General features: G+C 45.6%; 2 protein-coding genes across 10 annotated transcripts in view; one reads left to right on the top strand and one right to left on the bottom strand.

Moving 5' to 3' along the window:
- Window positions 1-11,753, top strand: part of CIC (capicua transcriptional repressor) — a 245,949-nt gene extending 234,196 nt beyond the window's left edge. For all 4 annotated transcript variants that reach the window (XM_033963466.1, XM_033963465.1, XM_033963463.1 and 1 more), the window contains 3 exons: window positions 8,046-8,177; window positions 8,374-8,505; window positions 8,753-11,753. In XM_033963466.1, coding sequence (XP_033819357.1) covers window positions 8,046-8,177; window positions 8,374-8,505; window positions 8,753-9,126 — 638 coding nt within the window. In that variant the 3' untranslated portion in view covers window positions 9,127-11,753. The remainder of the gene's footprint in view (window positions 1-8,045; window positions 8,178-8,373; window positions 8,506-8,752) is intronic.
- Window positions 11,754-15,427: 3,674 nt separating this feature from the next.
- Window positions 15,428-24,961, bottom strand: part of PAFAH1B3 (platelet activating factor acetylhydrolase 1b catalytic subunit 3) — a 99,059-nt gene continuing 89,525 nt past the window's right edge. For 4 of the 6 annotated variants that reach the window (XM_033963479.1, XM_033963483.1, XM_033963478.1 and 1 more), the window contains 2 exons: window positions 17,235-17,357; window positions 15,428-17,156 (listed from right to left, as the gene is read on the bottom strand). In XM_033963479.1, the coding sequence (XP_033819370.1) occupies window positions 16,878-17,156; window positions 17,235-17,357 (402 nt within the window). In that variant the 3' untranslated portion in view covers window positions 15,428-16,877. The remainder of the gene's footprint in view (window positions 17,157-17,234; window positions 17,358-24,961) is intronic. The other 2 variants (XM_033963484.1, XM_033963481.1) reach the window with 1 other exon arrangement.

Here is a 24,961-nt window from a genome sequence, read left to right as displayed (position 1 = left end):
ATCATGCTCAGGCTGGGCCGGTACTGAGAGAGTCGATGTAAGCTCAGTGCTGCAATCAGAGGTCACCGAACTCCCTCTGAAAGAACTCCATTTGGTCCTGGAAGGACTGCACCAGTACTGTTGGCTCAACAGCCGATACCATCGGTGTTGCAGGGTGCTGAGGAGTGGATGACCTCAATGAGGAAGCATGCCCCAAAGGAAACACAGACTGCACAGGAGATTGACGCTTGGCATGCTTCGAGAGATTTGATGCAGAAGATGCCTGCGACACTTGTGAAGAGGACGGCTTCTTAGCAAGTTTACCTGATGCAGGAATGACGTCCAACATCAAGGGAGGTGTCAGTGCTAGTACTGTTGGTACCGATGGCATTGATTTGTCTCTGGAGGCCATAGCTGGTTGAAACAGCTTTTCTTGCTGGATGTCTCAAGCTTTAAGAGAGCATTTTTGTAAAGTAGAACAGCGAATACAAGCATCCACTCGATGCTCTGGCCCCAGACACTGAATGCACCAGCTGTGCAGGTCAGTGATGAAGATGGGCAATTGGCAATAAGTGCACTTTTTGAACCTGCTAGAAGGCTTCAATATGTGAGAAAAAATCTCGATGGCAAGGTAAAAAAATGCAATGGTTGCACTGTGAAAAGAAAAAATAGTGAGAAAAAACCCTGAGAGAGAAAGGCCCGAAGACTGAGGAAAGAAAAATAACGAGGAAATTTATCTTTTTTAAAAAAGAAAAAAGAGACCACAGAAAAGATTGCTAAGTTAGAAAGAAAAGAAAAGAAAAGTGAGCCAAAAGGCAAAAGTACTTTTGGAAAGGCAACTTGATTTGGCCAGAGTCCAAAAATCAACTTCTTCGCTCATCGGAAAATGAAGAACTGAGGAACCGCGAGTCAACGTCGGGCAGGAAGGCACTCACAAATGCGTGGTGCAGGCAGTCTCAAAGCTTCTTAAGAAATTAAAGTGACAGTACACTTTAAGCACTGTCCGTACCAAGCTCTGTGGATGGCGTTGCCCATATGTGAAAATATATTTCCTGCTTGTCCAAGGATAAAGGAGATTCTTTCCTGCACTTACCTCAGCAGAGCTGCCAAGTTACAGAGTTCCAGGAAGGAGGCTTTATGGCCTGTCTTTGTTTTGAACTTGCTTCCCTAAGAAATGTGGTATTTGATCCTGCCCATTGAAATTAATACTGCAGGTCATAAAACATTAGAGAATGACACGGTGGCTGATACCCGCAGCTATCTGCAGGTAACCTGCCAAAACGGGGAGAAAAAAATGTGGTCACTGCAGGTAGGGGGACAAGGCCATTCACCACCCCTTGGTGAATAGCCTTGTCTCCGCAGTTATGTGAGGGGATGCGCCTGGTCACCGATCACACGGTCTAGCAGCCCCCTTCCTCCTGATCGCTGCCGTAAGGGCATCCTTCTTCCTCCCTTCCCCTTACCTTTGTGGGCGATTTTGTCTCCAAGCAGCACGAACCTTTAAACAAGTCATGTGCGGCTGCTTAAAACTTCTCATTTGATGCAACTGGAAACAGGAAGTTGTGTCAGAGGAGAAGTTTCGGGCAGCCTTACGAGACTTGAGGAAATGCTCATGCTGCTCGGAGACAAAATCATCAGGGAAGGTAAGGGGAAGGGAGGGATGGAGATGCCCAGACCGCGGCGATCAGGAGGGAGGGGGCTGGTGGACTGCATAAAGAGCACTGAAGAGAAGTGGAGAGAGAGGGGGAGAGAGAAATAGACGCTGAAGGGAAATGGTTAGGAGAGAGTGGAGAACAGTTGCTGCATGGAAATGGGTAGGAGAGAGGGGAACACGCTGGAAGGAAGTAGAGAGAGAGGGGCAGGGGACGGAGGAGCAGATGCTGCATGATAGTGGGTAGGAGAGAATGTTAGATGGGTAGATGCTGCATGTTAGTGGTTAGGAGAGAGAGGATAGAAGACACTAAAGGAAAGTGGGGAGGGGAGAGTGGAACTAACGCTGAAGGGAAGTGGGGAGGAGAGAGAGAGAGGAGCACATACTGGATGGAAGGAGGGGATAAAGAAAAAAGGGCACATGCTGGATTGGGGAGACAGATACCAGATCTGAGGGGATGAAAGGAGGAGAGAGATGCTAAAAACCACCTGGGGAAGGGAAGGAAAGATGGAAGAAGGCAGAGATGCTAGACTTTGGAGGGAAGAAGATGGGTGCCAGACCAATGGTGTTGGGGGGAGGGGAGATGGAAGGGAGAGGCACAGTAACAGAGCAGATACCATATAGAAGAGGAAGAGAGAAGGCAGACAGTGGATGGAAGGTATAGAATGACGAGAAGATGAGGAAAGCAGAAACCAGACAACATAAACATTTATAAACAAAGCCCTGCCAGCTAAAGATCTCTTCCTCTAGTTCGGCAGCCAGACCTTTGATTTATAAAATGACAATTTTACAGAATATTGTTTCTTTGAGGCTTGTGTGGATGGGATCAGATGGTTTGCGGGGACGGGGCAAGGATGGGGACTGAGCTTGCGGAGACGGGGACACATTTTTCCCCCGTGTCATTCTCTATAACACATCAGGATTGGGCTATCAGAAATCCAGGACTGACCCACTATCTCCCTGCTGGAACTGAGCAAAGTGGTAGGAAGGTAGGAAGAAGTATGTAGCAGAGGTATGAGCAGTGTATGTGCTTAAGTTACAAGGAACAGTGGCAGGATTTATATATCTGGCAATTTCTGGAGATGCTGCTGTAGAAACCAGCTTCCTGACCAATAAAATTGCATAACCTTAAAATGCTTACATCGTTTTATAGTACAGCTTCTGAGAAAAGGTAGAAAATGCATTCACTTTGGAATTGAAGAGGCAAGCCGCAACTAGAAAGTTGCGCGGGGACAGAAATCCCACCCATCCCCACCAAAATCACACCTGTCCCCACCCGTCCCTGCGAGGAATCCCTCCGTCCCCACCTGTCACCGCGAGGAATCCCCTCTGTCCCCACCCGTCCCCGTGAGGAATCCCCTCCGTCCCCGTCCGTCCCTATAAACTTCAGAAATAGTTATTTCATTTAATTATGCTACTGAATTAAAGGCTCTGGTAGAAACCCATTTACAAATAAACAAAGATACTTTATTAATTTGGAAATATTAATTGGGAAGAATACATACTTTGTAAATGGGTTTCTACCAGAGCCTCTAATGTAAATATAAAATATAAATACTCAGCTGATGAGAACCCCCAAGCTGTCAGCTGAGGACTTCCTTTGCAGTTGGCCGGGGGTCCCTTTTGCCAAGCTTGGCAGGCAGCAGTAACGTTCCTGAGTCACAGATGCTGGCACCTCAGTGGTTCATGGATGTTGCTAGCAACTGCTGTGCTTGGTGGAGGGGAGTTCTGGCCATCTCTAGAGGAGGTCCTCTGCTGGCGGTGCTTGGGGATCCCCACCAGTCACAGCAAGAGTCAGCAAGTACTTCAACACTGTAGAAATAAAATCAGAAATGCATTTCCTTTTCTTTTGAACACAATACAAAGACATCTGCTATATACACTTCCCAAAGCTAACATATTTTAGTCAATAAATTCCGTTTTTTACCTTTGTTGTCTGGAGACTTATTTTTCCATCAAGTTGGTCCCAGTTTCTTTTTTCTGCTTTCCCATCTTCTGTAAATTCTTCTGTTGCTGTCCATTGGTTCCTCCTACCATGGTCCAGCATTTATCCCTTTCTCATCTTTCGTGCCTGCCCACCAGCCCCATGCCCAACATTTCTCCTATCACCCCTCTCCAGCACCATGCCACACCTCTCCCTTCACCACTATGTCCAACATTCCTCCCTCTTGTATCCATTTTAATCTGTCCATTCCACCACAATATTTCTCCCTCTCATCTGTACCTCACTCCTTCCCTATGACCAAAAATTTTCCTTTCTTCCATTCCTGTGTACAGAACCATCTTTTTCCCTCCCTTCCTCTCTCCCAAGTTCATGCCTAATGTGTCCAAAAACGCATTCCCTCCACCACCTCAGCATCTCTTTCCCTCCCTTCCTTTCTCCCAAGCCCATGCCTTCTGTGTCCAAAAACGCATTCCCTTCACCACCTCAACATCTCTTTCTCTCCCTTCTTCCATCCTCTTTCCCAAGTTCATGCCTTGTGTCCAAAAATGCACTCCCTCCCCCACCTCAGCATCTCTTTCCCAAGTTCATGCCTTGTTTCCAAAAACGCACTCCCTTCCCCACCTCAGCATCTCTTTCCCTCCCTTCCTCCATCCTCTCTCCCAAGTTCATGCCTTGTGCCAAAAACGCACTCCCTCCCCCGTTTTGTGTTCCGCCTCCCAGCCCTCATCTGCAAGCAAAATGGAGCTCGAGCCGCGAGGCTCGTCTTCTTTTCCCTATCTGCCCTGCCGCAACACACAGCCGACCGGAAGTCTTCCCGATGTCAGCGCTGCCGTTGGAGGGAGGGAGGGCTTTGCTTAAGCCCTCCCTCTGACGTCAGCACTGACATCGTGGAAGACTTCCGGTCGGCTGTGTTCTGCGGCAGGGCAGGTAGGGAAAAGAAGACTCGAGTGCATCGAACCCTGCAGGAGGATCCCCGCGACCCGAAGGGGGAACCCACGGGTCCCACGGGTTTCCTGTCGTCCTCGTTCCTGTGCAGCTCTCTAGCTGCAACCCCTTCAGTCCTGGCTGATACAAAAAAAGAGCCTCCCAGCTGTTTGCCAAGGGAAGGGAAACCTCATTATGCCTCTGTATAGGTGCATGGTATGACTGGTTATTGAGTACTGAGTACATTTCTGATCACCCATCTCAAAAACTCGACAGTGAAACCAGGATGACAAAAATTATGAAGATTGGAACTTTGGGATGAATCTGGTTAACAGGAAACAATTTATATATTCAGTTTGTACCAAGACTAATGGGGCTTTCTGTGAAACAAACAGATTGCAGCAGATACTTGAAGTATTTTTTCATATGATGAATGCCCAATCTGTGAAATTTTATAGAGTATATGGTCAAGGAAAGAAAACCAAAGGCAAAAGAGAGCCGGCGTGGCTTACTAAAGAGGTGAAGGAAGCCATAAAGGAAAAGAAGGACTCCTTTAAAGCATGGAAACGCATGAAAACAACCGAAACTTGGAACAAACACAAGGATGATCAGAAGAAGTGTCACAGGGCGGTGAGGGATGCCAAAAAGGGCTATGAGGAGAAAATAGCGCAGGAGGCCAAAAACTTCAAGCCTTTCTTCAGGTACGTGAAAGGGAGAAAACCCGCAAAAGAGGCGGTGGGACCGTTGGACGACCAAGGAAGGAAAGGGTGCATCAAGGAAGATAAACAAATCGCAGACAAACTAAATTTCTTCTTTGCGTCTGTCTTTACAAAGGAAGACACTGCAAAAATTCCAGAAGCAGTGAAAGTATTCAAAGGAGTAACAGAGGACAGCCTTACCACAGTAGAAGTGGACTTGGACCAGATCTACCGCCAGATTGACAAACTCAAAAGTGACAATCTCCTGGACCGAATGGAATTCATCCAAGAGTCTTGAAAGAGCTAATCAGAACTATTGCAAAAACTTGCCAACCTGTCAATCAAAACAGGACGACTGAAAGATAGCGAACGTCACGCCGATATTTAAAAAAGGATCAAGAGGAGTACCGGGCAACTATAGACCTGTGAGTCTCACGTCGGCCCTGGGAAGATGGCTGAGGCGCTGATCAAGGATAGCATAACCCAGCACTTAGACACACACGACCTGATGAGAGGCAGCCAACATAGATTCAGGAAAGGGAAGTCATGTTTGACAAACCTACTTCAATTTTTTGAGACAGTGAGCAGACAAATTGATAATGGAGAACCGGTGGATATTATATACTTGGATTTTCAGAAAGCGTTCGACAAAGTTCCACATGTAAGACTCCTCAGGAAACTGCAGGGCCATGGAATAGAAGGAGATATACTAAGATGGATAGGCAAATGGCTGGAGAACAGAAGGCAGAGAGTGGGCATAAATGGGAAGTTCTCAGACTGGGAAAATGTGACTAGCGGTGTGCCCCAGGGCTCGGTACTTGGGCCCATCTTATTTAATATTTTCATCAACGACCTAGAGGATGGAACATCCAGTGAGATCATCAAGTTTGCAGATGACACAAAGCCATCAAATCACAGAAGGACAGTGAGGAACTCCAGAGTGACTTGAGCCGATTGGAGAATTGGGCAGATAAATGGCAGATGAAGTTTAATGTGGAAAAATGCAAAGTGATGCACTTAGGCAGAAAAAAATAAGGAACACAAGTATAGTATGTCAGGTGCAACTTTGGGAAAAACCGAACAGGAAAAGAACCTGGGAGTATTAATTGATAGGACTCTGAAGCTGTCTGTGCGATGCGCGGCGGCAGCGAAGAACGTGAATAGAATGCTAGGCATGATAAAGAAAGGAATCACGAGTAGATCGGATAAAGTTATAATGCTGCTTTATAGAGCAATGGTCAGACCACACTTGGAATACTAATCTAATCTAATCCTTAGGTTTGTATGCCGCATCATCTCCACGTTTGTAGAGCTCGACGCGATTTACAGTAGGAGAAATAGGAAGGAACTACAACAGAGGGTTAGAGGTAGAAGTGTGAAGAAAATGTAGAGGACTTGGGATGCCAAGATATAAGAGTTTCCTTGATTCCTAAGTTGGAGGGAGACTTACATTTTTTGAGAAAAGCCAGGTTTTCAGATGTTTGCGGAAAATTTGGAGAGAGCTCAAGTTCAGCACTGGTCTCCATACCTAAAGAAGGATATAAAACTGCTGGAGAAGGTGCAGAGACGAGCAACAAAGCTGGTGAAAGGTATGGAGAACCTGGATTACGAGGAACGACTTAAGAAGCTGGGGTTGTTCTCCCTTGAGAAAAGGAGACTGCGAGGGGATATGATCGAGACTTTCAAAATACTGAAAGGAATCGACAAAATAGAGCAGGAAAAAACATTATTTACAATGTCCAATGTGACACGGACAAGAGGACATGGACTGAAGCTAAGGGGGGACAAGTTCAGGACAAATATCAGGAAGTTCTGCTTCACGCAATGAGTGGTAGACACCTGGAATGCTCTCCCAGAAGAGGTAATTGCAGAATCCACCGTTCTAGGATTTAAAGGTAAGTTAGATGTATATTTCCTTATGAGTGGCATAGAGTGACATGGGTAAGGGTAAGCTAGATGCACTTTTCTTTATGAGAAGTTTAGAGTGATATGGGGACTAAAACTATGCCAGGATACACCTGGCGGGGCCTCCGCGTGTGCAGATCGCCAGACTTGATGGACCTAGGGTCTGTTCCGGAGATGGCACTTCTTATGTTCTTAAGGCTTCCAGTATAACTAGGTTAAAAAGGGCTTTGGACAAATTCCTAGACAGGGCTGAAGTTTGTGTGAGCAACTGGATCAATTGCCCCCGGCCCAAGCCTGCCTGATGCTGAAGCTTAGTCTGCAGGTGGGCTATGGCTTCCCTCCCTAGTTTGTGCTCTAGGAGCTTTGGGTCCCCTTTCTAGTTTGTGCTCTGGCCTTAGCTTAACTTGGCTTCCTGATTTTAGAGGAAAAGACTATAAATAGTGATAAGCCAAATAGACCTCGTGCTACTACTCAGCCTTCAGAGGTAATTGCAAGTAATGAATCTATTCTTTTGGGTACTTCCTAATAATTCAGATTCACCAGTCTCAGGCAAGATGCCTGGCTTGATGGACTTTTGGTAAGATCAAGCATGATATACAGGACCAGTATAAATTTTTAGGTTTGACCACCACCCCTCCCAGAATAATCTGAGTAAATGGCCCACCCTCTTAGCTGATAAAAAACGTCTTGTTTGAAATGTCCTTGTCAGGATCAATTGGGTTTCTTTGACTTCAGGTTTTGGCAATGACTGACTGGTCCTGCCTTATGTACTCATTGGAGAAGACACATATTTTGGGGCACAATTGTGACTCACAGCAGGCATATAGAACCCGCACTTTTCCACACAGCTTTTTTTTTTTCTTCTTGTTTTTGAAGTTCTGAAACTCCCTTTTTGCTTTTTTCCTGTTTATTCTATTAATTCTGTCTCTCACAATCTCTGCAGACTTGGATTCTTCCACAGAGGATCCCATATCCCCAAAGCGCAAAATGCGTCGGCGTTCCAGCTGCAGCTCTGAGCCCAACACCCCAAAGAGTGCCAAATGTGAGGGGGACATCTTCACCTTTGACAAGACAGGTGAGGGGTTACCCCTAGTAAACCTATTGAAACCAGGGCTCCTGTTGCTGAGATATGCAGTGCCATTATAGCATTCACTTGAAGTATGTAAACAGGTGTGTTTGGGGTGGAGGACTTATGCTGACAGCCCAAGAACTGGGGGCAAGGTTTTCTTAGTAACAGAGGATGACATGACTTCAAGGTGTTCTTTTTTCAGGTGCTGACACTGAAGATATGTTGGCAGAGCTGGACTATGAGAAGGTACCATATTCTTCGTTACGCCGAACCCTTGACCAACGAAGAGCACTGGTCATGCAGCTGTTCCAGGAACATGGCTTCTTCCCATCAGGTGAGGAACATGTTTTCCTCTTCCAGAGGTAGGGACTGCCTTATGTCAGGTGAGATATATACATCAGCCACCCCATGTACCTTCAATAGAGGAGGCCTCTTATCAGGTGATGAGCACTGACCCCCTGAAACAAGGCTTTATCTCATAAGGTGAGGAACATGGTAGTGGGGAGTAAAGGGGTGGAGATGTAGGAATAGTATGTGGGGGGAAAAGGAAAATTCTTAACTGAAATTTTTGTGACATGCAGGCCAAGCCACAGCCACTTTTCAGGCTCGATATGCTGACATCTTCCCTACCAAGGTCTGCCTGCAACTAAAGATTCGGGAGGTGCGACAAAAGATCATGCAAGCTGTTAATCCAGCTGAGCAACCAACATTTGCAACAGGTGTGGGCACTTCAAGCAGTGGGGAGCAGCAGGCCATGGGCTCTTTGAGCACTTCACTGCAGGGTGGAGCAGGAAGTTCAGAAACACTTTTGTCAGAAATGCAACCCCCCCTGCACCTTGCAACTACACTGGACTCCTCACAGAGGGTTAATGAGCCTCCGGAAACAGGCTGGGAAAGTCAACATGAAGCGTCACTGGCAGGGGCTAACACAACTGCCACTTCCAGTAACAGATGAAGCGATGAGCACTTGAGCTGAGAAGCTAGACTAGAAGCACTGCACGGTGGGAGAGCTAAAGGGGGGCCTTGTCAGGTCTTCTGGATGGGTCCTGTTCCATCCTCTGCTCCTGTCCAGGTATTCTGGCCCTAGAAGACCAGACTGGGAGGTGCTAGGAGCAGTGAACTACGCTAACCCTGGAGGACTGAAACTGTAAGGGCCAGAGAAATGGGAAGAAACTATTTCCCTTACTCCCAACTAGCTGCCTGCAAGACTCAATGTTCCATCAAACCAAAACAGAATAATGGCAGCACAGGGAGGGTGGCAAGATCACACTGGCTCTTTCCCTTCCCAAGGGGATATGGTGTGTTGGGAGGTGGCAGTGCACATGCCTTGATGGATGGCACAAGATAATCATTCCAGAACCACAGTGGATCTCTCCGTCCCTTAGCCACCTCCCTTCCCCTGTGTATCCTGTATGGGGAAGGAGTTGTAAAGTTTTTAATTTCCTTTAATAATGTTAAATATTTTGAGGACTTCTTTGTTTATGTATGTTTTAGTGAAAGTGAATGTGACCAGGCCTGTATGCAGTCTGTTTCACTGATGTGCCACATCTTAAGTGTGGGTGTGTCAGAGGTGGGAGCCTGTAGGATAGGAGGTAGAGTAAACTGAAGAAAAGGGTTAGTAGGAAGGTGGTCTCAGTAGATGAGAAGCATATACTTGTCCTCTGTCGTTAAGAATCATCCTTCTTTGCTTGGAGTCTGAATATATGCTAGGGCCACGTTTCTGCTTTCTCTCTTCCCCGTCTACCCATTTAGCAAACCAAATATTTCCAAAGGGGGACATTTTGAGGGGGAGTACATCACTGGCAACCAATTCAGAATCTGCTTCAAGCCTAATTTTTAGAGCAGATTTTGAGTAGGTGAAGTGTTCTTGCACAGGGCCTAGCTGAGATTATTTTTGCCAGAGATTGTTGGCTGTTAGTAGTAATAAGGTGAGGGCCCAGAGTGGTGCAGGCAGATTTAGCTTTCTTTCTTTTAGGGTGAGGGAATAGTGACCACCCCTCAGGAAACAGAAGTGCATCAGTAACCATAGAAAAAGAAATAATTAAAAACAAATAAAATGTTTTTATAATGCATTCATTTTAAATTGAAAAGGTATTGGACAGAGCCTTGCTATTTTTAAATATTGTGATTCGTGTTTGTGATGGAAATGATTTTTTTTTTTAAATTGAAGGATCCTTTTGCAGGATCAATTTTGCCTTAATAGTTGTGGCTGTTGGGCTCTGGAAGGTAGAGAATAGCATGGACTGTTCTGTAGGTCAGGGGTGAGCTCTTTGCTTGAATGTGGGATAAATTGCAGTATGTTTAAAAGACTTATCTATTTCAAACATAGAAAGTGAAAGCTGTGATATTCAACCTACTGCATTGCTCTTAAATCCAGGAGCTCAAATGTCATTGTTATAGAAAACCCATTGGCATGCCTTTACACGGGATCCTGCAGATCTGCATAGACAATGGTATATGCAGTTTTCCATATTGGATTAATAGGATACTTCAGGGCAGGTCTGAAGTGTGTCAAGATCTTGGTACTACACTAGCAGGGCCTACTGTAAGGTGCTTTAACAGAGCTCTTGTTGGAAGTTTGTATAGTGCCTAGTCCTATTCTGTTCTCAGCTGTTACATTTACATTCACTGAACATTCTCCGTTACCTTATCCAGGCATTAAGCTAAGGTAGTATGAATACTGCACATGTAGCTGAAGAATGGACTCAGGAAGGAGATTCTTAAAAACAGGGGATTTGACTAATAAATGCATACTCATTATTCCAAGCAACTGAAGTAGAATGATACAGAGAAAACTACAGTGCCTTGTTGTGGCCTTCATACCCTTATATATTTTTCATATGCTGTCTAAAGAAATACAGTTTAGTTTTTCACTGATATATGTTTTCAAAATGAAAGACTTTGAAATGTTAAAAAAAATTAAGAATATGTGTATGCCTATTCTTGGCCAAAATTGTTGCTCCAGATTTTCTATTAGATTCAAGACTAGGCTTTGGGCTGCTGCAGGGTTCTCTCTCTTCATTGTTGTGCTTTTGATTATTGTTCTGCTCGAGGGTAGCTCATCTCCCTACTCATAAGGCTGTGTTGCAGGCTAGAACAAATTCTCCTGAATCTACCTGTAATCTGCAGTCTAGGATTTGATATACTGGTTTACATGTTGCAGTGCAAATTGAATCCAGTTCCCTTGGATCTCAGGCCACTGCATTAACTATTATGTTACTCTTCACAGCATTTTCAAAGGTATCCCTAAACAAAGTTCTGCCATCAGCAAGCTTTAGGATAGGGATAGTGTGCTGCTTTACATACCAAGTTACTGCTTGGTACCAAAATTAAAAAGCTTAGTTTTATCAGACCACATACCCTTTGCTCATGTGTGCAGTGTCTGATAGTGCTGTAAGTTAATTGCAGTTAACTCTGTGATTAGTTTTAAATCATGATTAATAATGAAAGCAGTACCGTAAATACTTAAATATAAGTCGAGACACCCTTTTTCCCCCCAAAAAGGAGGAAAAATGGTTGACTCGAATATAAGAGTACAAAAAGGAAGTGGGAACAGACAATGAGCACTCCACTGAAGAACACTGTAAAAACAACTTGTTTATTTCATAAAAGGACACAAGCAGAAGCTGTGGACCCGATAAAGCACTGTGTTTTGGCATCTGAAGAACACCTGCATCAGGGGTCAGTCACTTGGTTCAACTAACATGTCAGAGTAACCAAAATCACTGAAAAGCTATGGAAGCTTCCATAGCTTTTCAGTGATTTAGGTTACTCTGGCATGTTAGTTGGACCGACCCCTGATGCAGGTGTTCTTCAGACACCAAAACACAGTGCTGTGTCAGCTTCTGCTTGTGTCCTTTTATGAAAAAACAAGTTGGTTTTACATCAGTGTTCTTCAGTGAAGTGCTCATTGTCTGTTCCCACTTCCTTTTGTACTGTTTTATACCCATGGGTTCTCTGTCCTGTTGGAATTTTTGGTATTTGCTTTGACTCGAATATAGGTCAGGTGGCTTAATATTCAAGTGTCCTGCCATATCAGGCTCTGCACCCAGCGAGAATTTGCAGGAGCCAGTAAGGAAGCCGCTCATACCGCTGAGATGAACAAAGTGGATCTGCACAGCCAGGTAGCAGCGGGGCAGGAGTTCAGAAAGCTTGCTCCTACCCTCTTCACCTCCACCAGGGATTGGTAGAGATATGATAGGGCAGGGAGGAGGAATTGACCAGAATATAAACCAGGAAACCCATTTTTTGGCCCAAAAATCCCGATTTATATTCGAGTATATATGGTATTTCATTGTTTTGTGTCTTCTCCAAACATCTTTTCTGCGTTTACTCCCAACCCCCATCTTTGGTACAATCTGGCATCCTCCCAGGTAGAGAATAACATGGGGATAGATTTGTCCCCGTCCCTGCCCTAGTCCTGTAAGCTCTGCCTTAGCTACACAAGCCTCGAACATTTATGGCTTTAAAGTGTTTGAGACTTGTGCAGATGAGGACAGAACTTGCATGAATGGGGATGGGGGAAAATTTCTCCCCGTGTCATTTTCTACTCCCAGGGGGGGGGGGGGTTTGCATATCTACAAGTAGAACTGGAAGGACCTGCTGCTCCCAGGGAGCTAGCTGTAGGGAGGGAGAAGTATTGGACTAGCGACTGACACGGGGACTAATTATTCCCCATCCCTACGGGAACTCATTTTCCTGTCCTGTCGAGTTCTTTTCCTATCCCTGCCCCATTCCTGTAAGCTCTGTCCTCATCTGCACAAGCCTCAAACACTTTAAAATCATAAGTGTTTGAGACTTGTGCAGTTAAGGCAAAGCTTACAGGAATGGGATGGGGGACAAATTTGTCCCCGTGTCATTCTCTACTGTATACTGGACAATTGGGAGGAAAGGAAAGGAGTGGAGCAGTATCTCAAACTTTTTTAGCTCTGGCACACTAAACAGAGCAAAATGTTTTTGTGGCACATTATAATTGAAATTATAAAATTGCAAAACCAACAAAAAATTAAATTTGAGAGTTAAAGTTCTTTAAGCTATGTATGGGTAATTGTAACAACAGTGAGACTAAATAGATAGAATTGCTAATCAATACGACGGATGAGCTTGTTTTTTAGTACAAATTAACTCAAAATGCAGCTCAGTAATTGACAAGCAAACACACATTTCATCATCCACCAGCTGCAGCCATTCTCTTTTTTTAATTTAATTTTTGTCTGAGCTGAAAATTCAAGTTCACAAAGATAAGTGCCAAAGGGTGACAAAGCCTTGATTGCTTTGCTGTTCAAGTTAGGATAACTACTGCATAAAAAATAAAATTATTTAACATTAGTTTTCAAGGTCCAATGCCATCAAATGATGCTTGTCTGGGTAATTGTATTCTTACCCACACAGATGCTCATAATATTGAGAGACTCTTGCATACATGATGTACATCATCTATTCTAGTGTATACTTAAGGGAATTTTTTAAAATAAAGTAAAATTCTGGAAGCTTTTTGGGGCACACCACTGTGTTATGGAATACAGTTTGAGACACTGGAGTGGAAACTGGACCTTGGAGAGTATCAGTCCTCTAGGGATTGGATATGGTGCATACCTTTTTGTGCTTACAATCCATGTAGTTTACATATTATGTACAGGTATTTTATTTTGTGTTTGGGGCAATGGAACTACAGTAGGAAATAAATACCTTTAATTGTAATTAAAAACTTTAATAAGCATGCAGCCCTACAAAAAATCATTTTGAATATCCTTGGGCCACAATTAGGCCCATCATGCTAGAGGGGAAACAGTTTGGCACTATCATGCCACCTCTTCAGACTTAGCCATAGGTTGAAGAAATTGAAGCTGATGGTCACAATCATTAATTTAAAAGAACTAGACAGGTGTCTGGCTGAGACTAGGAAAAACATTGACTTTTCAAACAATTTCAAGATTAATTCACAAACATGGCCTATATGGAAGAATTGGCAAAAGGAAGTCATAGCTGATGAAAAGCCTATTTGTATGGTTATCAAAAGAAAGGCAGTATTCGGCAGTTGGAACCCAAGCACAGTACAGGGTAAAGCTTTGGATTCTTGCCTAAGAAGAAAAAAATTAAAAAAAATTTAAATTGAATCAGGTTGGGCAGACTGGATGGACCATTTGGGTCTTTATCTGCCGTCATCTACTATGTTACTATGTTCTACTCTGTATATCAAATCCATGACTCCTTTATATACTTGTGACAGAATTATTTCAGGTGCTCCATGTTTAGACCTTTGATTTAAATTCCTTTCATTAAGATGTATTCAGATCTGCTCAGTAACTGATTGGATACAAGTATTCTCCAACTTAAAGCAGTTTTTGGAAATAGAACCAATTTTTTTTTTGTTTCATATGGGTCTGACCCTTGATCTGTGGAGTTTGCTCTGATAAATGATATGAATACATATATAGTCAACTTTCTTAAATTACTTTTGGAATATTGTTTTCTCACTTTGAAAGTAGAGGCGGTTCCTTGTAGATAAGTAGCACTTTTTTGGGAATTGTGTTTTTAGACAGCATAATGACAAATATACAAGTGTGTAAAGACATTTGCCAGCAACTGTAGGAATAAAGTATGGAAAAAGTGACTATCAATGTTCCTGCTCTTTGTATGAGCAAGGAAGCTTTTAATGTTCTCGGGGAGAGGTGTTTACAGGTTGCACCCATGTCACTGTTATGGACAGAGCTTAAAACCTTTAACCAGTCTTCATTCTTTAAGGCAAAATAGCAGAGGCATGAAAACAGGTATTCCTTGTTTTAAAAGTAATATGTTTCTTAATTTTGTCACTTTGCAGAAAGGGGCTGTACTATATAGTAGATTCCACACAGGGAGCAGCAGTCTCTTCACAAGTTTGTTTCTTTCACCCTGGTTTCTTTTCTGAGTGAAAGGGATAGGGCTATGCATACACACACAGGTTGAATTGGTATACATTTGAAACATGAGTAGTAGTGTGCAGTTAGGTATTACTGTGTATATTTTGCCATAAACTTCCATTGTATAATTTAACTTTAAAAAAAACGAACAACTTTTACTCACATCAGCTAGGACAACAAATTCTAGTTTTGTTTCTATGGGATGTACGAAAAGGGCATTTATTTTTATATTTCTTGGTGCAATCTTTAAAAACCCAGACCTAGCATTCCTTAGCTTCCTACCAACCCACACTTGTGAATGAATAAATCACTTTTAAAGTGCTAAAAATACACATATCCCTGACAATTTTGTCTTGCTTTTATAAAGCAAAACCAGAATCTATGCTGGGATAGAGTACTACAAGCCTTCATTCCTAAATACCTGGGGCTTTTTCTTCTATTTTATATCCTTTCCCAGCTTACTTTAAGTCACTGCAATAAAAGGCCTTAGCCTGGGGCTCCTTTGGGAACCCTATAATCATAGGTGCTAAATCCAGCCCTTGTGTAATGGATTCCCTCCTGCAGCCACAACAACTGCCCTAAGTTGAACCATCCATATCCTGCACTACTGGACAATTAATTATAAACTTTGGAGACATGCACTTCTCTTGCTGCATTTAAAAGATTTGAATATTACTAGCACTACTCACATTTCAAATTTGTGCTAAGTCCACCTTTGTTATGATGGGTTCTGTATATACAGCTGACCTTTTCATATAAGCTTGAAGGGAAGAAAGTGTAGGCTCAGCCCACTCAATGCAGACTAAAAATCTTCAAGATGGTGGCAATGTCAATCTCCCACAGCTTCAAGTGGGGGAGTATGGAACATACCTTAGCTGGGTAAAGTCCTTTTCTCTACATTATCTTGTAGTTCAGATGCATTTCTTACTTTGTTGCCATTTATATTTATGGAAGCTACAGTATCTGAATCATGGAGAGAATGTTCTTGATCCATAGACAGCAACAACTTTTCTTATAGCAACTGTCAAATCAGAATGATAGTACATGCAGAGTTCTACTCAGTGAATCGACAAAATAAAAATAAAGCAGCAGTCATTAAGAGCACCATGTGCTGAAACTGCTATTCATCTGAAGCAAGGGGCAGCTTTCTCTCCCTTTAACTGTGTGTATATTTCACTTCCCACCTGCAGGTTTTTTAGGCTTTGTTTTTAAGGAGATCATGATGGACTAGCTACAATGTTTTGACAGACTGAACAAAACATGTTGACCATGTGCAATATTTCTTACTGTAAGAAAAGCTACAAAAATTATTAAAAGCTGTTTAACACAACCCCTCTTGAAATGCGTGTGTGTCTGTGCATAGGCAAGATTTTTTATTCATCTAGTCTGAAGAAATGCAGATGCACAGTTTCTCTCTTGCTATTTCTCCTATGTACAATTAGATTTGTACTTCAGTATAGGTGTCGGCGGAAAAACAAGTTGCCTGTACTTAAACTCTTACCTACAAGAAATTTCTCCACTTTAAAAGGCAAGGAAGAGTAACTATCAGGGCTGGCTTGTTGGCTGCTGTCTTGGGCTTAACAGTGCATGAGACAGGTGGGCAGAAGGGATCTGCAGTGTAGTGGATTTTTAAAAGCCCTAGATCTCCCATCTAGCAAAGTACCAGAATGGGTCTTGCTATTTAAATTATAATAAGACTACTGCTCAACGGTTATACTATTTATTACTAAATACACGGTATACAGAACACAAGGCAACATGAGGTGGTAGAGGAAATAAACATGTAATGTGCTGGGATATCTACATATCAGGAAGCTGCATTAGGTGTGTGGAGGGTAGAGTCCTCCAGCAGATGTAACAGCAGCTCATGAATAGGTTTGCAGACACGGGAATATCCATGGCGGGTGAGATGAAGGTAGTCATACATGTCGTGATGACTGATGGTGCCATCTGAATGTACAAAGCCTGGATCCACATCAAGGAATTGAGCCCGGGACAACAAAGGAAGAGAGGACGACAAGATCTCATTCACCTTCTTGTTTCTTTCACGTAGTGGGTTGGGATCTTTGCCCCTGGGAAGTAAACCCTAGGAAACCAAGAATGCACATGAGTCTTGATTTCATCGATGCATTAGGGAGAGGGTAGTTAAAGCAGGGCTACTCACCAGTACCACAACTTGCGCCTGTGGCTGTCTCCGATTTATCAGCTGGATTATAGCTTCAATGCCACTAGCTATCTGCTCTGCTGTGTGTCCATGGTTATTAGTACCAATCCAAAGAACTATGATCTGTGAATAGAGGAGTGCTTATAACCATGATCAACATCTTTACTAATGCAATAACACCAAAAAGTCATTTTCAGCATAAAGAGATTAAGTCCTTATCTTGATATCTTTTCTAGTAGATAGGCGAGACATTCTAGAGAAGGGGGTTATCTACCCATGACCGTGAGTCATATGCAGAAGGAATCCACTCCACATTTTAGAACATAAGAACGCTGCTGCTGGGTCAGACCAGTAGTCCTTCGTGCCCAACAGTCCACTCACACGGCAGCCAGGTCAAAGACCAATGCCCTACTGAGACCAGCCTCACCTGTGTAAATTCCGGTTCAGCAGAAACTTGTCTAGCCTTGTCTTGAATCCCTAGAGGGTGTTTCCCCCTATAACAGACTCCGGAAGAGCATTCCAATTCACCACCACTCTGGGCGAAGAAGAACTTCCTTACGTTTGTACGGAATCTATCCCCTTTTAACTTTAGGAGAGTGCCTTCTCGTTCTCCCCACCTTGGAGAGGGTGAACAACCTGTCCTAATCTACTAAGTCTATTCCCTTCATTATTCTTGAATGTCCCCTCTATTTCACTGGGAGCTCTTCTGCTACCTGCAGTTAGTACCCAAGCAAACAAGAACTTCATTGACATTAAGTGAAATAAGGACAACCATGGAAAGAAATTTCCCAAACAAATCAACTGTTCTGCTCAAACATACGAACTCTTGAACACTCAATGGACAAGTAAAAGCCAACATAAGCATCAAAGGAGCTCAGGAAGTACTCCTGTAGATGCCAAAAAATATTTTATCCCAGGACAAGCAGGCAGCATATTCTTAACGTATGGGTGACGTCACCGACGGAGCCCCGGTACGGACACTTTTAACTAGAAAGTTCTAGTTGACCGCACCGCGCATGCGCGGGTGCCTTTCCGCTCGACGGAGGAGAGCATGGTCCCCAGTTTCTTCGTTTCCGCGGAGCGAAGAAGACGCATGTGCTTTCAACGGCTGTTGAAATTTTCTACTTTGCCTTCCCGCTCGCGTAATTTTCTTCCTTTTTTCCCTTCGGGTTTCTTTTTCGTCTAAAAAAAAAAAATAAAAATTCTTTAATTTGTCTTTTCCTTTATTTTTCTGGCCGGCCCCGGCGGGGCCTGTTGCCAACATACAGGCCTCCGGGTTTGATTTTGCGGAGGCCGTGTTTCCATTCATGCCCCCTCAGCCGGGTTTTAAGAAGTGCCAGCGGTGTGCACGCCAGATCTCTCTCACTGACCCGCACAATTGGTACTTACAGTGCCTGGGTCCAGAGCATCGGGCTGACACCTGCACCCGCTGTGCTACTCTTAAAAAACGTACGTTAAAGAATAGGCAGATCCAGCAGAACATCCTTTTTGGCACCGGATCTGCCATGGAGTCTGCTACACCATCGACGGCGCCGCTAAAGTCGGCACCGACTACCTCCACACCGCCTGATCCTTCCTCGGGGTCGATGGCGTCAGGTAAGCCGGCTAAGAAGCTTTCCACTTCCCTTGAGCGCCCTCCTGCCACAGCGGCGACACCGGTCCTCCCGGCATCCAGCCGACCCCGTAAACGCTCCGCCCCGATTTCGGTGAGTGCCTCGTCATCGGCCTCCTCATCGCCGGGGCGTAGAGCAGCACCTATGGTACCGAAAAAGAAAAAAGCGGTACCGGTGCCTCCTCTGGACGACCGCATTGCGGCCATACTCCAAACTCAATTACAGGAGCAGCTACAGCAACAACTACAGCACCTGTTGCCAACAATATTGGCCCCGCTCCTTCCGGTACCGGACCGGCCCGAGCCTCGCACCATACCACCGGAGTCGACTCCATCGGTACCATTAAATACGTCCATGCCGGTGCTCGCGGCGGAACCCATCAACCTTCTCGTGCAACTACACTCTGATGCCGATCCTCTCCGACATCGGGACCGTCGCCAAGCCGACTGAGACCGGCACTGCTCCTCTTCCCCCGGTACCGTCTCCATGCGTTCTGGCAAATCTCTCTCTAAGACTCGCCACGCAGAACCATCCACACCACCGTCCCGTCCTATACACACCGACGTCAGGGACCCGGACCTCTGGGAAGAATCCCAACCCGGTACCGATGATGAGGCTTCTTCAACCGACGAGGAGCCCTCCACAATCGATACCGGTTCCAAGCCTGAACAATCCTCGTTCACCAAATTTCTTCGGGAAATGTCAGCGGCTCTCTCTATCCCATTAGAATCTGACTCTAAGAAGTCACAGGCTTTCTTAGATGCCCTAGACTTCGAGCAACCCCCCAAAGAATTCCTAAAGTTACCCGTCCACGACATCTTACGGGAAACTTTTTACAAGAATTGGGAGAACCCTCTCTCGGTACCGGGGGCCCCTAGAAAACTGGATAGTCTCTACAGGGTCATCCATTTCCCGGGGTTTGACAAACCCCAACTACCCCATGAATCTCTTCTTGTCGAATCCACCTTGAAGAAAACCCAGGGATCCAGTATTTATGCTTCTACCCCTCCTGGCAGAGAGGGCAAAACGATGGATAAATTTGGCAAGCGCCTTTATCAAAATTCAATGCTTGCAAACAGAGCCAATAATTACACCTTTCACTTCTCCTTCTACATGAAGTATCTGGTTCAACAACTCTCTTCATTACAAAAGTATGTTCCTGAACGTAAGGTCCCTCTTTTCCAACAACACATTTCCAGTCTGCTCCAACTCCGCAAATTCATGGTGCGCTCTATTTATGATTCTTTCGAGCTCACCTCTCGAGCTTCGGCCATGGCGGTTGCCATGAGACGTCTGGCCTGGCTGAGAGTTTCCGACCTCGACGTTAACCACCAAGACCGCCTGGCTACACCTTGTCTTGGTGATGAACTTTTCGGAGAGTCCCTAGACTCCGCCACCCAGAAACTCTCTGCTCACAAGACCAGGTGGGATACTCTCATCAAACCGAAGAAGACTCCGCCTGCTCGCCCCTATAGACAGCAGTCTTCATACCAACGCAGATTCTCAGCCAGACCTCTTCATCCACCTCCGCAACAACCTCGCCGACTTCGTCAGCAACAGCAAACTCAGGCTCGCTCCCAATCTCATCAACCTGCCAAGCCTCTCCCTCAGTCAAAACCTTCTCAGCCCTTTTGACTCCTTTCTCCAGGGCATAGCCAGTCCCTCACCAGCGTTACCTCTTCCTCAACCTATCGGAGGACGCCTGCAACTTTTTCTCAGCCGTTGGGAGGTCATCACGTCAGACCAGTGGGTCCTTACCATCATTCGCCACGGCTACTCTCTCAACTTCCAGACTCTTCCACCAGACAATCCTCCCGTAGAGTCTGCTTCTCACTCCTCTCAAACCCTCCTCCTTCTCAAGGAGGTTCAATCCCTCCTTCTTCTCAATGCCATCGAAGAAGTCCCCCAAGACCAAAGGGGTCAGGGATTCTACTCCCGCTACTTCCTGGTACCCAAGAAGACAGGAGACCTACATCCCATCCTCGATCTCAGGGACCTCAACAAGTGTCTGGTCAAGGAAAAGTTCAGAATGCTCTCCCTTGCCACGCTTTACCCTCTTCTCTCTCAACACGACTGGCTATGTTCCCTAGACCTCAAGGAGGCCTACACTCACATTCCAATCAATCAGACTTCACGTCGCTACCTCCGGTTTCAGATACAGCACCATCACTACCAGTACAAAGTGCTACTCTTTGGCCTCGCATCATCGCCCAGGGTGTTCACCAAGTGCCTTATTGTGGTGGCGGCCTTCCTCAGGTCTCACAACCTCCAGGTGTTCCCCTACTTGGACGATTGGTTGGTGAAAGCACCTACGTCTCTGCTTGTGCTACAAGCCACTCAACACACCATCTCTTTCCTCCATCTTCTGGGGTTCGAGATCAACTACCCCAAGTCGCATCTGCTTCCCACACAACGACTTCAGTTCATTGGAGCAGTTCTCGACACCACTCTGATGAGGGCGTTTCTCCCCTCCGACCGTCAACAGACCCTGCTCCATCTTTGCCGCCAGGTGCTCCTTCATCACTCCATCCCTGCTCGGCAGATGATGGTCCTCCTGGGCCACAAGGCTTCCACGGTCCATGTGCTCCCTCTGGCACGACTCCACCTCAGAACACCTCAGTAGGCTCTAGCCAACCAATGGTCTCAGACCACGGACCTTCTTTCTCATCCCATCTGTGTGACATCGTCTCTTCAGCGATCTCTTCAATGGTGGTTGAACTCCTCCAATATTTCCAGGGGTCTGCTTTTTCATCTACCCCCTCACTCCATGGTCATCACCACGGATGCCTCCCCCTACGCATGGGGAGCCCACCAGGGAGAACTTCGCACACAGGGTCTCTGGACCCCTCAGGAATGTCAACATCATATCAACTTCCTGGAACTCAGGGCCATGTTCTATGCACTCAAAGCTTTCCAACACCTTCTCTACCCTCAGGTTCTTCTCCTGTGCACAGACAACCAAGTCGCCATGTATTACATAAACAAGCAAGGCGGCACCGGTTCTCCCCTCCTCTGTCAGGAGGCCATCCGCATCTGGACCTGGGCCACGGCCCGCAATCTCTTCCTCAAGGCTGTCTACATCCAGGGCGAACAGAACTCCCTGGCCGACAATCTCAGCCGCATCCTTCAACCTCACGAGTGGACTCTGGATCCGACCACACTCCACTCCATCTTCGATCGGTGGGGCACTCCTCAGGTGGACCTCTTTGCAGCTCCTCACAACCATCAACTGCCCCTTTTCTGTTCCAGACTCTCCTCTCCTCATCGTCTGGCCCCGGATGCGTTCCTGCTCAACTGGACGGGTCGGTTTCTCTATGCCTTCCCTCCACTTCCTCTGATGTTGCGGACGTTGTTCAAACTCCGCAGAGACAATGCCACCATGATTCTCATCGCTCCTTGGTGGCCTCGCCAACACTGGTTCTCTCTCCTGCTCCAGCTCAGCTCCAGGGAGCCCATTCCTCTTCCTGTGTTTCCTACTCTACTTATGCAGCAGCATCAGTCTCCACTACATCCCAATCTGTCCTCGCTCCACCTGACAGCTTGGTTTCTCTCGGGCTGACCTCTCCACAGAATCTGTCTCAGCCTGTCCATTGCATTTTGGATGCCTCCAGGAAACCGGCCACCCTCCAATGTTACCATCAGAAGTGGACCAGGTTCTCCTCTTGGTGTCTACTGCATCACCACGATCCCACCTCATTGGCGGTGGAAACTGTACTGGACTATTTGCTCTCTCTGTCCGACGCTGGCCTCAAGTCTATCTCCATCAGAGTCCACCTCAGTGCCATCACTGCGTTCCATGAGCCTATCCTCGGAAAACCTTTTACGGCTCATCCCCTGGTTTCCCGGTTTATGAGAGGCCTCTTCAATGTCAAACCACCTCTGAAGCCTCCTCCAGTCGTCTGGGACCTGAATGTGATTTTGTCAGCCCTCATGAAACCTCCGTTTGAGCCTCTTGCCACTACTTCACTCAAATTTCTGACATGGAAGGTGCTTTTCCTCATTGCCATCACCTCTGCCAGGAGGGTTAGTGAGCTGCATGCACTGGTTGCCGACCCACCTTTCACTGTTTTTCACCATGACAAGGTGGTTCTGCGCACCCATCCTAAGTTCCTTCCCAAGGTGGTCTCGGACTTTCACCTCAATCAGTCCATTGTTTTGCCTGTCTTTTTTCCCAAACCCCACTCTCATCCTGGGGAACAGGCGCTGCATACGCTGGACTGTAAGCGTGCCCTTGCTTACTATCTTGATCGCACCAGGGCTCACCGCTCATCCCCTCAGCTCTTTCTATCTTTCGACCCTAACCGTTTAGGTCGCCCTGTCTCTAAACGGACGCTTTCTAACTGGCTTGCTGCCTGCATTGCCTTCTGTTATGCTCGGGCCGGTCTCTCACTGGAAGGTGCTATCACGGCCCACAGAGTCAGAGCTATGGCTGCTTCCGTGGCTTTCCTCCGTTCCACGCCCATTGAGGAAATCTGCAAGGCTGCCACTTGGTCCTCAGTTCACACGTTCACTACTCACTACTGTCTGGATGCCTTCTCCAGACGGGATGGACTCTTCGGCCAATCTGTGTTACAAAATTTATTTTCCTAATGGCCAACCATCCCTCCATCCCTCTTTTTATTAGCTTGAAGGTCACCCATACGTTAAGAATATGCTGCCTGCTTGTCCTGGGATAAAGCACAGTTACTTACCGTAACAGGTGTTATCCAGGGACAGCAGGCAGATATTCTTAGGACCCGCCCTCCTCCCCGGGTTGGCTTCTTAGCTGGCTTATCTTAACTGGGGACCACGCTCTCCTCCGTCGAGCGGGAAGGCACCCGCGCATGCGCGGTGCGGTCAACTAGAACTTTCTAGTTAAAAGTGTCCGTACCGGGGCTCCGTCGGTGACGTCACCCATACGTTAAGAATATCTGCCTGCTGTCCCTGGATAACACCTATTACGGTAAGTAACTGTGCTATACAGTATTCTTAAGGGGCCAAAGAGCTAACTGGCTTCCAAGATGCAACTTGGAGAAGCACAACAGAATAAGACAGTAGCCAGGCGCAGGAAGGATACACCTATCTATTAAAAAGATATATTGGACATAATCCAATCGTGTCCTGCCATGGCCGGGCTTTCTGCTTTCCAGACGCAGCAACGGGAGTGTGCCCCCTGCTGCAAAGGATTCTAGGAACATGTCTGAGGCCCTTTGGCAGCATTTTCCAAATGGTTTGATCCAGCACTCTCGCTCCGCCATCTGTTGTGCCAATTATGCATTCTTCCATCTGTCAAACTCATGTCTGAGGTTGCTCACCCGCAAAAAGACCAGTAAAGGAACAACCAAAAGTACTTTAAATACCTTTTTAACTTAAGTGGCGCTCAGAATCCAAGATGGAATGAAAAAACTCGATGTGGGGTACAAACCCCTAAAGAGCTTCTTACAGAATCTATCATTGCACCATTTTGGAGTAAAAGATAATTAAAAGTGCTTGTTGAAAAACGCTCATAAGTAATTTAATGTCCATATAGTGAAATAAATGTCCAGTTTATACGTGAATTCAAAAAAGGTGAGTTCAAAAAGACTTAACTTAAATGTTCAGTCAACGTTGACCCGGCATGGTTCTGACGCGTTTCGCCCGACTGGCTTCCTCAGAGAACCCGCTAAGGTGCTAATGAACTACGAATTGAAATATCTCCTAAAACAAATCAGCAAAAAAAGAACAGAATGATGCATATTGTAAATTTAATGCTAAAATTGCATTTAAACAGATATTCAGCTGATTCAAAAGACTCTCGACGCTGACAGCAAGGTACCTGATCCGAAGGAAAGTTTTTTTTCATTTCCTGTGACGTGAGCGCTCAGCTGAGCACCCGGTATTTGTGTTAAGTCGATGTGTCAATCAACTAATGGAGAAATGCCCACCACTCTACTTCTTTGTTTAACCCAGTAGGAGCCACTGTTTGCCAATGAAATATCCATCTTTGTTCATGTTTCCACAACCAAGCTTTAACATTACCACCCCTAGATAGTTGGGCCACTTCTAAGACAGCAAACTGTAAATCCTGCAGCTGATGGGGAATAGCATGCCAGTGCTGTACTAGGGGGGCCCCCATGTCGCCCCTCCTAATTTTGC

The sequence above is a fragment of the Geotrypetes seraphini genome, chromosome 11 (assembly GCF_902459505.1).
Source record: "Geotrypetes seraphini chromosome 11, aGeoSer1.1, whole genome shotgun sequence".
Taxonomy (NCBI): Eukaryota; Metazoa; Chordata; class Amphibia; order Gymnophiona; family Dermophiidae; genus Geotrypetes; species Geotrypetes seraphini.
Note: the sequence above shows the minus strand (reverse complement) of the source record. Positions and strands in the feature narration are given on the sequence as shown.